Source organism: Microcaecilia unicolor, chromosome 4 (assembly GCF_901765095.1).
Source record: "Microcaecilia unicolor chromosome 4, aMicUni1.1, whole genome shotgun sequence".
NCBI classification, from domain to species: domain Eukaryota; kingdom Metazoa; phylum Chordata; class Amphibia; order Gymnophiona; family Siphonopidae; genus Microcaecilia; species Microcaecilia unicolor.
In genome coordinates this window covers 173,833,167-173,845,729 of record NC_044034.1, presented here as the reverse complement: position 1 = coordinate 173,845,729, position 12,563 = coordinate 173,833,167, and the positions used below count along the sequence as shown (strand labels likewise).

Here is a 12,563-nt window from a genome sequence, read left to right as displayed (position 1 = left end):
GTAAAATATTTAAACCTGAATGTTGAGATAAAAGAACTTGGTAATGTGTCATACTATCTTGGTATAGAAATTGAGAAACAAAATGATGGTTCTTATCTTCTAAGCCAGAAGCAGAAAATAAATGAGCTTATTGAAAGTTTAGGTATGCAAGATGCCCAAGTTGTAAGCACTCCCATGATCACTGATTTTCTGAAGGATGAAACAGTAAGAGAACCTTTACCAGATAACATCCAATATAGATCAGCCATAGGTAAGCTTTTATATCTGACTACCACATACAGGGCTGATATAGCAAATGCAGTAGGAATTTTGAGCAGAAGGGTCAGCTCACCTACCAAATCAGATTGGACTGCAGTTAAAAGGATGGTAAGGTATTTAAAAGGTACCATTGATTGTAAATTAAAGATTTCAGCCAATAGTAATCCAAAACTAATATGTTACTGTGATTCAGATTGGGCAGGGGATCATTCTGATTATAAATCCACAAGTGGATATGTGTTTATGTATGGAAATGTACAAATTTCATGGGCCAGTCATAAACAAAGTATTGTGAGTCTGTCTTCTACAGAAGCTGAATATGTGGCCGTATCAGAAGCATGCAGAGAACTGATGTGGATTGAAAAACTTTTGCTGGATTTTGGAATAGCTGAAAAGAGACCAATCCAGATAGTGGAAGATAATCAGAGCTGCATCAGACTGTCACAGAATGACAAGGTTCAGTCACGCACCAAGCACATCGCAACGAAATACCACAACGTGCGAGAGTTGGCGAAAGAAGGGGTCATCAGTCTACACTATTGTCACACCAGTGAGATGACAGCTGACATCATGACCAAACCGTTACCCAGAGAACATTTTGTGAATCTGCGTATAAAGCTTGGACTTTGTATGAATAAATAATTGCATGACAGTTATGCATGAGAAGGGGTTTGTTGGAATAGTGTATTGTGTTTTGCATGCATTGCCTGTCAGCTATTATTTCTCTGTGATTGCTCTGTGACCTCTGGTGTGAATTGCTTGGAGAGGTCACAGCTATGCAACTTCCTGTGGGGGTTAGACACAGCACATGGAGCTCATGTTCTCTCCTAACCTGAGAGGATCTACTATGGTGTGAGCATCCATTACCATCTAAGCACATGGAAAGAGCTGATAATCCAAATGTATAGTATTATGTATATATAAGCCTGTCTGATTATAATCTAACTACAAACTGTGAGTAAACAGATGTTTTCTTACTTCAACTTTAAAGTGACTCAGCAGTGAATTATTCTGGGGTAATGTGAGAGAGATGAAGAAAAGAAATTAACATTTCTAAAGCTGAAGCTGTGTGTACTAAAAATCTGCTAATTATTTACTACAAATAATCCAACATGAACTATCCCCAAGAAATGCAAGCCCAGAAACCAGAGGCTATCTACTTCTTCACCTACCCAACTGTAGAAACATAACTTACAAAACCATCTACATGGCAGGGTTTAGCTATTTGGGTGCCAAATGGAGGATCTCCATATCCAAGGCCACAAGAAGAACTGAAGACCTACCTTTTCAAAAGATTCTATAGCTAACTACATAAACTATTGATGTTTACTCCACTTTTTAACTGCATAACATTACTGTAATCTCACCTAACTGTAAACTGTAAGCCTCTTTGAATCGAAACGTGTTATTGGGTAAGTGGGATACAAGAATGCATAAATAAATAAATAAATAATGCACCAGGATGGAGTGGTCAGAAATCCAGAACTGTCTCAAAATCTCTTGCCTGGAACTAGGTAACTTGGCATCTCTGACATCCTAATGTTTGCAATAATTTGGCCAAAAGATACAGATTTTTGCCCTGTACTCTTTCTGGAGACCAAAGAAGTCTAACTGCCTTTCTCATCTAAGGTGATGTGAATTATAGAGCAATCTCTCAAAACTGTGCCAAAGCTGTTTTGTCACTCTTTAATTCTCTTTCACATGTTAAAATCATGGTAGTTCTGGTTTATTGTGCCAGCCATGGGGAAGATGCTAATTAAAGAGGACAAAATGGTTATCAGAATGCAGATATATCATTACAATTTTATTTCTAGCTAGAGAAGAATGGTTCAGCTAAATATAGACACATTACTTTCATGTCATCATGCAAACACTCATTAACTTTCAAATTCTTCTGTATCATACTTTAAAAGATGTTAATTTACAGTGGCAATAATTCAATGTGCAATTGAGCATTTATTTTTAAGAATGAGTCCTGAAGAAAAAAAGACTCAGTATATTGAGAAGTTTCTGTTACACAAGTGATCCCTAGAAGGCATGTTCTTGTGTGCACAGGGTTTGAGTCTGTAAGGTTTTTCTCTCTGTCTCAATAAGAGGGTGTTTCATACAGCTTGTATAATTTCATGAAACTTGCAAAACTGTATTAGTGCTTCAAGACAGAAAAGGGGACATCCCAGTGCTCTAGGAATTAAAGGTCAATTTTTGGTATATTGCTACAGGGAAGTAGAGAAAAGACACATAAAATTCTCAAAAGGACATTAAATAGCACATCTTTATTTGGGGTATATATTTTATTGTGTAACTCTTTGTGGATGTGTGAGCTTAGAATATACCACAGCGGCTGCATGTTACCGTATGGGTGCGGTAGAGTTTTCCATCTTCCACCATGACTTGGGAGGATTTAGGTACCGACACCAGAGCTCCCAGTCAAACCCCTGTGCAGAGAGTGGGTACTCTTCTATCTCAAAGGTATCATACTTGATGTTATCAAATGATGGTGAAATGACACACTTTCTGTCTTCCTTTATTCTGAGGAGCACTGGCTCAGCCCTAAAAAATGAAAAAAAAAATTATTAACAATATTTCCAAGGACAGTAAAACATTCAGAGAAAGATTAAGGCAAACAAACAAAAAACTAAGAAAAGCACTGTGGGGCATTTGCCTTTAGTAGTTTATAAGGTTCCTTTTGATAAAGTGCACTAGGTACTTAACGCATGGTTAAGTGCAATATTTCCCAAACTGGGTGATGTGGCACCCTAGTGCGCTGTGGTGACTGTGCGCTGCAGCCACATTGAGCCTGCAAATAGGTGGGAAAATGTGAGATACAAGTGCAATAAATAAATAAATCACAGGGGTGCCACGGAGGGAGCTGAAAGATGCACGCATGGTCACAGTGGATTCTGGGCTCTGCCACGCTGGAGGTCGAAGACACAGAAGATTGCAAGGGATCATGGAATCCTTCCCTTCCCCCTCCCCACTGCTGGAGGATGAGGAGCGGCGGTAGAAAGGTCCCCGGTAGTGGCAGTAATTCCCACATGCTGCCTGCTGCTAACCCGGCGGCAGGATGTGGCAGAGAGGAGGCTTCCGGGTTAGTGGCACGTAGCATGTGGGAATTGCTGCCACTGCCGGGGACCCATTGAAATGAGACGGAGAGTTGTGGGTGGGGTGGGGAACGGAAGGAGAGAAGGGTATGGGAGGGAGAAGGGCAGAACTATCAGGGTGGAGGGGGGAAGGGAGAGATGCAGCAAAGTGGTGGTGAGAGGTGAGAAAGGGAAAAATCTTGTATATGGGGGTGGAAGGGAGGTAGAGATGTTGCATTGAGAGAGGAAAGGGGTGAGGGAGGGAGAAATGTTGGACATAGGGGTGGAGGAGAGGGAGAGATAGTGCATGGGGTAGAGAGGGAGAAATGTTGGACATGATGGAGGAGGGATGGAAGGGAGAGATGATGCGTGAGATGTTGGACCTGGGGCACAAGGGAGGGAGAAAGAGAGATGGTGGTTACTGGGAGAAGGAAGGTAGATGTTTGATGGAGGGGGGAGTGAAGGCAGATGCTGGATAGAAAGGGGGAAGAGAAAGAGGGCATGCGTGAGAATGCCAGTGTCAGTGGCTGAAACATGCCACTGATTTGCTCTGGAGCTCGGGCCTCGGGCCATAGACCTCTTCAGCTGGCAGGGCTTGGGCATCCCTGCCAGCAAAGGTAGGACTCAATACAGGAAGTGTCGGCGGTATTGGCATCAGCAGCGGTGGTGGTGGGAGACTTGAGACGAAATGTGTAGCCTAGGGGCATCGCAACCCAAGAAAATTTGGGAACCACTGGTTTAGTGCACAGTAACCACTCCTGCACAAGCATGGTAACGGGATTTGCACTATTATGACAGTTACCACATGCTAAACCATGCGTTAAGGACATTTGGTGTTAGGGGCAGTAACCAGGCAGGGCAGGGGGTTGAGAATGGTCATAGAAGGCATGTAGTTAAGACCAAATTCTGTATGTGGTGCTGAAAAAAATGAGCTCCAAGTTGGGAGTCATTTGTAGAGGAGCTCCTAGCAGAGGGATCCGCGTCTAACTTTTAGGCACAAGGATTTCAATCAAATGAAACCTGGTGTAAATTTCTGTGCATAAATTAGGGGTGGATCAGGTGTATTCTGTGTGTCCATGACCCGCCCATACCATGCCCCCTGTTCCAATCCGCTGACAAGTATTTACGCGCACATCCTTTTAGAATAGCATCTAGTAAGATGGGTATGTAAATTCTAATTATTGCCAATCAGTGCCCAATTATTAGTGCTTATTGGTTCGTTACTGAATTAAATTGTGCGTGCAAATTGTGTCCTGAATAGGAGACACTTACAGGCAGATGATCAAAAGCAAACGCCGGCACTAGAGGCTGTTAGCGCCATACTAGCGCCGGCATTTGCTACCGCCCCATGATCAGAGCCGAGCGCGTGACACAATGCGCTCGAGGGCTCTTAGCGCAAGTAGCATGCAAATGCATGCTAAACAGGGCTCTTAGCGCAAGTAGCTTGCAAATGCATGCTAATCAGCGCTTAATGCATTCATCCCCAATGATCAGCGACCAGCGCGCCAAAGATTGGGTCACTGGCTGCGAGAAACCCTACGCCAGCTCCGAGCTGGCGTTAGGGTTTGCAGATCATTGGGGAGGAATGGTGAGCCCAGTCCAGCATATATTTGCAGGCTGGCAGGCCCCCATTCCCCCCTACAGCAAACCTGCCAGCGAGGGCAGTTGAGGACGTCCAAATTTTGGACGTTTCTGCAATGAGCAGTTAAGGACGTCCAAAACTGGATGTTTCTATGAGAAAGACGTCTTTCTCATCGAAACATCCAATTTTGGGCGTCCTCAACTGCCCATTGCAGAAACATCCAAAATTTGGACGTCCTCAACTGCCCCGTCACAGAAACGTCCAAATTTTGGACGTCCTCAACTGTCCCGTCGCTATACCTCCGATACCCCCTTGAAATTTGGCCGTCCCTGCAACAGGGCAGTTGAGGACGTCCATCTTCTGATTTAAAGATGGGCGTCCTTCTCTTTTCATTGGTCTCCAGCCCAGACCTGTCAAACAAGTGCGGGAAGATTGTGCTGAGCGCATGCTCAGGCACAATTCTCCTGCACTTCTACCCCGTGATCAAAGATAATTACGCTGCTTAAATTTGCATGCATTATCTCTGATCATAGGTCTAATGGAGCTATTTTAGAACCCTGTTTGGAACAGCACAGGGCTTTTGATCATCTGCCTGTTAGTTCTTCTGTGCTAACTGCAACCTGAGTACCATATGCTAATAGAAATGTTAATACAACACCCACAAAGAAAGGTGCTAGACATGCCCTCAGCAGGGATGTAGCCAGACTTCAATGTTTGAGTGGTCCGAAATGTCACGCACACTCTGTTCACTAAAACCGAGCATGCATGCGACATGAGAGGAAGCAGGGCAAGCAACACACAGAGAACAGTGTTGGAGAAAGGCTTCAGTTGGTGGGGGTTGGGAACCCCTGCAAGCAAAACCAGAGGCCCTGGATCCAATTTGGGGGGCCCAGACCCCCCGTAGTTATGCCACTGGCCTTCAGTAGTTACCTCATTAGATTTGCAGCTACCGCACCTTACTTTTCTATGTTCAGCCATAGTAACTGCAAAATCTAATGAACTTTATAAAAAGGGCCCCATAGTGAAGTTAAATATTAAAACAAACAAGCAAATAATATTCTGTTCTATAAACAGCAACTTCAGGAGTCTATTAAATGTATTTCTATGGTTTAATAATTCTTTTTATTAACCTATGTGTACACATGTATAGCCACACCAAGGATTATAATCACATAGCACCTGTATCTGTACAGCAGTAGAAGGAACTGTGTTTTTACATAAACATATCTACTCCCCTCCGCTACCCACTTCCACTCTTGCCTTTTCCCAGTTATGTATCAGTCTCACTACTTGTCATTAGAAAAGAAACAGTATTCTAAGCAGGCACTGGCATGCAACTAACTCTTCTGCATGCCAGTTAAACAGAAGGTGCTTATATAAGTCAAGATTGTCTATCATTCACTTAGAAAATCTATTGTCTCTTACCCCCATAGGAGCCAACTTTTCAAAATTATTAGAAGTGCTAAACTGAATGGAAATCACCTCTCTCTGATGTCATCACCAGGGCCAATTAATTATTAAGTATTCTACTTCTTGTTCTGGTGGACAAGTAATTCCAAAACGGTTCCCAGATATTTTGAAAAACCATCCACTTAACAGATCATGATGCCCAACCCCCTGGTCCAAGCACGCCAATATGCAGCCCCCTGCACACAAGCCCCCTGCACATAGGGCCCCATCAGACTCCCACCCCACCCAAGGGGCCTACCTGGCAGTACCTGGTAATCTACATGAGCAGCAGCAATCTCCAATGGCTCCTGCCCTTGCTGGCAACTTTCCTCAAAATGCTACTATTAGTGGTAGTCTCATGGAACTATTTCTAAGGGTCATGTTTTCGTATAAGAAACATAACCTTATAAGGAAACATGACCCCTAGCGGTAGTCCCGCAAGACTACCACTAGGGGTGCCATTTTGAAGGAAGGTGCTGAAAAGACTGAAACAACTGGAAATCTTTCCTACCCATGAGACCCAGCAGACCTCCTCATACTGCCCAGTAGGCCCTCAGGGTAGGGAGGGGGAGTCCTATGGGGGTCTTGTGTGCAGGAGGGCTGATATGTAGGGAGATGGAGCTTTTGTGTGGGTAGGGCTTGGAGCAGGGGGTTGCAGATCATAATCAGGAGATGCACTGAAGGCCCTGACAGATGTGGCCCAGTAGCACAGTGCCATGGCTTAGCAGTCCCATGCTCCTGGGATGATATAATAACCCCAGTATTGGATGCCTTATTTAGAATTGTAGATGACAGTGCTGTGTTAGGGCAAGAAACCCACCATTAAGAGCCTTTTAAGTCGCACTAAAGAGCTAATAACATTGGTTAATGCCCTAATGCTGATTGATAGCTTCCCCCTTGTGTTTCTTTACTCTCTAACCTTTCCAGGGTAAGTAAAACCACCGGGCTATGAATGGCACCTCGGCAGGCAGCCAGTTCCTTAAAATACAGTTACGGGCTGCAGCAGAGCCCTCCGGAGAAAGCATGCAATTATTCCCAGAGGTGGAGTTAAGGCAGAGTTTGAACATTCTGTATGTACATACATTATAAAATACATGTATATATGGATAACTTCTGCCAGGACATTTGAGTAATGGTAAGAGCAGGGATAAATGTCTGCAGCAGCTTTTGAGAGATATGATTTTAGAAAGGTACATAGATGCATGTGTTACCTTTATAAAATAGCAATACCTAAGCTACTGTGCATAGCTTCTGTCCAGCCAATATTCAGTCAGCGGTGGTTAGAATGTATTTAAATGCTGACCATCATTGGCTGAATTACCCCAGATATCCAGTGCCGAGCCATATCCACACATCAGCATTGAACATTCTGCTCTCACAAGATGTGGTGTCTGCAGGGAGTTAAGTGGATCCCGGATGATGTTCAGCTGAGACCCATGTAAGTGGATATCAGGCCCCTCTATCCCTGAATCTGATCCCCCTTCTGGCCCCCCAAGAAGCCACAAAACTATCACTAGTGGCGGTCATTTTGCAACTGGACCCCTATCGGTCTGACTGTTCACGTGTCCTTTAGATTGTAAGCTCTTTGAGTAGGGATTGTCCTTCTATGTTAAATTGTACAGCGCTGCATAACCCTAGTAGCACTTTAGAAATGTTAAGTAGTAGTAGTAGTAACAGGAGTGAGTGGGGTTTGCTTTTGCCCCCAATTATGACTGAACCACCAGGGAACCTAAGGTTGATCCCAAGGGGATTTACCTGCACAAGGGGTGGGGGTCCAGGAGAGTTGGGATATGTTTGGGGGGGGAGTAACTGGGAAGGGGGTCCAGATGTGTTGGGGGGGGGAACTCTACTGCAGAGGGGTCTGGAAGGGGTATCAGATCCTGTTGGAGGGGTGGATTGGGAGGAAGGAGGGAGGGACCGATACAATGTTCAAGCTCGTACTAGATTGGTGTTGGCTGATATTTAGTGCCAGCACCCATACAGCGAAACAGGCATAGTTAGAACTGCTTTTGTACAGTCCCATGTGCCCGCTTAGCTATGCGGGCACTGGCATTGAATGTTGCCAGCATCACATAACTCCATAAAAAACAACAATCTAGACACAACATCCTACTATGCCATCACCTACATGTGTTCTGGAATACAGCAAATAGCATCTATTTAGATCACACCTTTTTCAGCAGTAGCTCAAGGTGAGTTAAATTCAGGTACACTGGGCATTTCCCTGTCTCTGGAGGGCTCATAATGTAAGTTTTGTACCTCAGGCAATGGAGGATTAAGTGACTTGCCCAAGATCACAAGGAACAGCAGTTAGATTTGAATCAGGCACCTCTGGATGTCGACTGGTGCTCTAAGCTCACAGTCCCCATAAGTCTTACAGGTTCAGGACTGAAACTCTGTACCATACTCTCTAGTAAACTTATTTTCTTCTTTTTTTTATTTTTTTTTTAAGGTTGTTGTACTGGAAAAGGAGAGCTTCACAGGAAACAAGGGAAGGGAGGAAAAAGGAAATTTGTGGAGCATCAGAGACAGGGATCTGAAGACCTCCAGATCTCTGCAGACTCAAGTCACCTGCTAAGCTCAACTGGGGACCAGTGGATCAACTGGACCTTGAACAAAGCACTCAGAACCAGAAGCTGAAAAGTGTGCCCATCCACCTACTGCAGATAGAAAATACTGAGGAGCTGGACTGGATGCCAAGAGAGAAATGTCTCAGCTCAATTTTCAGTTCCCTTTCTCCATCTGCTGGTTGACGGACACAACTATCAACACAGGTTCTGGAATAGCGGGAAGCTACATAATGGAAATGGGCATTTTTCTAATAACCCAATTTATTTCCTGCTATTTGGATTCAAGGGAACAATAAAGATTTGTGTGAATTGAGCCCTTAGTAAAGGTTCCTATCCTCTAGTCATTCCAGTCAAAATGTATTCCACTTCTGATATTACAAAAAGACCATAAGAATTTCAACGCACCATCCCACATTGAATTCCACATGGGCATCAAAGAGCGCCACTACTGGTGCGGTGGCAGCTCTCCAGCCACTAACACGGGAACGGATCAGCCCCTCCTGTTTGGTGTGACGAACCACCTTAATGAATCCAGGCTTACGCATGTTCAAATCATCCACATATTCCTTTAACTTCTCTTTGAGTTCCTCTGTTAAAAAGGAAATGAGCAAAAGTTAAGAGCATTAAAAGGGGATACATAACGCATTAGAAAACCATCAGTAAATTGTTCCTACAGAATCCTGCTCAAGAGTAGCTATTTCCTACTCTGAACTTCTGGTTTATTTTATTATTATTAACCACAGACAATTCATCAGATACTAAGGTGTGCAAAAGTCTGGATTAGGTTCTTTGTAATGTGGAATTTCATTATCGTTGGCATTCATTTCATTTCCATTTTTATAATTTGTGCCTATTTATTGACATCATTCTTTGTGGCTTCTGTGATGCTGTTTCAATCATAAATTAATGCTACATATGTGAAACAGCATAGAGCACAGGTACTGATCTATAAATTACAATTTTAGTGTGACTCTGCTACTATTTGGATGTTATGTCAATGAAATTATACAATTGAAATAAAGGAGCTTATTTATTTCCAGTGCTATTTCATTCCACAAGTTCTCGACTGGATTTAAGTCTAGTCACTGGGCTGGCCAATTGAGGGTAAAGATCTACTTGAATTTCTTCCAGTGAGCAGCTGCTTTTGCTCGAAGGCATAGGGCATTGTTATTTTGGACTACACAGTCCCTTGGAAAAAGTTTCTCTGCTGATCGAATCATGTACTTCTGCAGTATCACAATGTATTCCTTGGCATTTACCATGCCGTTGGTGATTTGTAGACATCCCAATATCACTTTCTGTCATGTAACCCCAAGTTATGATCTTCAGTGGATGTTTGACAGACACATTAAAATACTCTGACTTGTATTCTTCACCTGGAAATCACTTTACATATGTGCCAGCTGGGTCTCCAAAGAGACAGAAGGTGCTTTCATCACTGAAAAGTACCTTATCCCACAGCTCGCAAATCCATTTTGAGTATTTCTTTACTCATTCAACTTTCCCTGTGCCTCTATCAACAACAGCTTGCTTTACATCCCCTCAGTCTACATTCCAGGCATATTCTACCCACTGTAGATGAAGAAACTGCCACTCCACAGTTGTGAAACCACTGCCTTAGTAGCTGAGGTTGCATCAGAATTATGTGACTAAAGCTGGATCCATTTTTGCTGCAGGATCCAATTCTGCTTAACTTTACTATTTCCTAAGCAGTGGACAATATGAATGCATATCTAAAGTACAAAATTACTTATATTTGAAAGAGGAGTGAACACTGAAACTCATACCCCCCCCCCCCCCCCCGATTCTATATATGGTACTTTAAGTTGCGTATGCAAATTTGGCACATGCCGAATCTGCATATGCAATTTAATTAATGAGCCAATCACCGCTGATAATTAGGTGCTAACAATCGATTACTGGTGCTAATTGGCATTAATTAAAAATTACACATCTGGATCCATGCATACATTTTATGCACAGCTCCAAGAAGGGAGCGTAGCTATGGGAGGGACAGGGGCATACCACAATTTATGCGCATTGTTATAGAATAAGGAGGGATCTGTGCCTAATTTAGGCAAGGAGGTTTACACCAAGATTTCATTGGTTTAAATGGTCACACCTAAATGTAGTTGTGGTTCCTGGTGCTAAGCACTATTTGGTAAACTGCACCTAACTTTGAGCGCCATTTACAGAAAAGTGCTTAGTGCGGTTTTTTTTAGTCGGCACTGATTTTTCATTGTCATTTGTAGAATACAATCCATAATGTATGGCGTTTCACAAAAACATCTACAGTTATGTGAAACACTGCATAATGAGGCCTCAAAGCAGTACTGAGAGCTGCTTATTCCAGACGTCTGCACACAACTACATGAAAATCTTTTTCAAGGTATCTTACTTTCTTAAAGTCCCTAGTTGCGATGTCATTCAGCAGATAGAATAGTCAAACACAAACAATCCGTCCGATTTGTAAAACTCATTGGTCTTTACTAAGTATATGCGTTTTTGGTCAAAACCATAAGGGGATAATTTTAAAAAGTCCCTTCTAAAGTAAATGTGGGCCCCTGGTCCTAACTCTATGAAGTGAATTAAGCGGGCACTGGTCTGAATATTAGCTGGTGCCCAGTTAACTTCCAGGTTAATAATCGTACTGGATATTCAATGCCAGGAGCTGATCATGCCCTGATATTGAACATCTAGGGTTAGTTTAGGCAACGGAAGGAATCAGCTTGCCAGCCATTTACCGTCATGGACTGAATGTCAACTTCTATGAGTCTTCATGAAATAGTGCCTATATAGATGTCTATTTGACCTCTTAAATTAGGCTCCCTGTTAAAAAATTACCCTCCAAAAGTTATGTGTCAGCTCTCCAGGTTAAAATATACCCATATGTTGCCTTCAAACATCATTATCTATATGTGTGAGAATGTGTATGTATAATGATCCATTTCACTGCATATTTTTTCTATGGCAGGGGTGATCAAGGGTGCTTGATATCTTAATGTAAATCTCAAACAGATTTTTTCTGATTGCTGGAATTCATCCAGTATTAAATGTTCCTTTCGAGCATTCAGTCCACACAGCCCCTGATTCTTTCACAGATGATAATGAGGGCCTAATATTAAAATTTAAAAATAAAACAGAGCTCCTAAATTTCGGCTCATAATTTTGTGCTCTGTTTACAGCCAAGCTTTGAAGCCTAAGTTATGATATGATATGAGTCTTATATTCTGCCAACTCCCACCAGGCTGATTCAAAGCAGGTTACAATAAAAAATGAAGAAACAGAAATGATTAATACTTTTGAAATAAATAAGTCTTTAAATTCTTGCAAAAACTCAAGTATGTTGGCATTCTTCTCAGTGAGATAGGGAGAGAAAACCAGATCTTAACAGCCTGATAAGGAAATGACAAGTCTATAGACTTCTTATATTTGACACCCACTACTGAAGAAAGTACAGAAGGCGGAAGTCTCCTGATCTGGAAGAAGGAGATAAAGGAAACGCAAATAATTTAACAAAATATTTTATAAATTAGACAAGTTAGCTTAAAAGAAACTCGAGCCGCAACCTGAAAGCCAATGTAAGTTCACTAAGCAGGGGGTAGCATGATCGAATCTCTTCTT

At 42.6% G+C, this 12,563-nt stretch overlaps 1 protein-coding gene across 1 annotated transcript in view; it reads right to left on the bottom strand.

Moving 5' to 3' along the window:
• GALNT18 (polypeptide N-acetylgalactosaminyltransferase 18) overlaps positions 1-12,563 on the bottom strand; it is a 726,672-nt gene that overhangs the window by 186,347 nt on the left and 527,762 nt on the right. Inside the window, exons 4-5 of the mRNA XM_030200982.1 lie at positions 9,345-9,528; positions 2,611-2,808 (exon numbers count right to left, since the gene is read on the bottom strand). Coding sequence (XP_030056842.1) covers positions 2,611-2,808; positions 9,345-9,528 — 382 coding nt within the window. The remainder of the gene's footprint in view (positions 1-2,610; positions 2,809-9,344; positions 9,529-12,563) is intronic.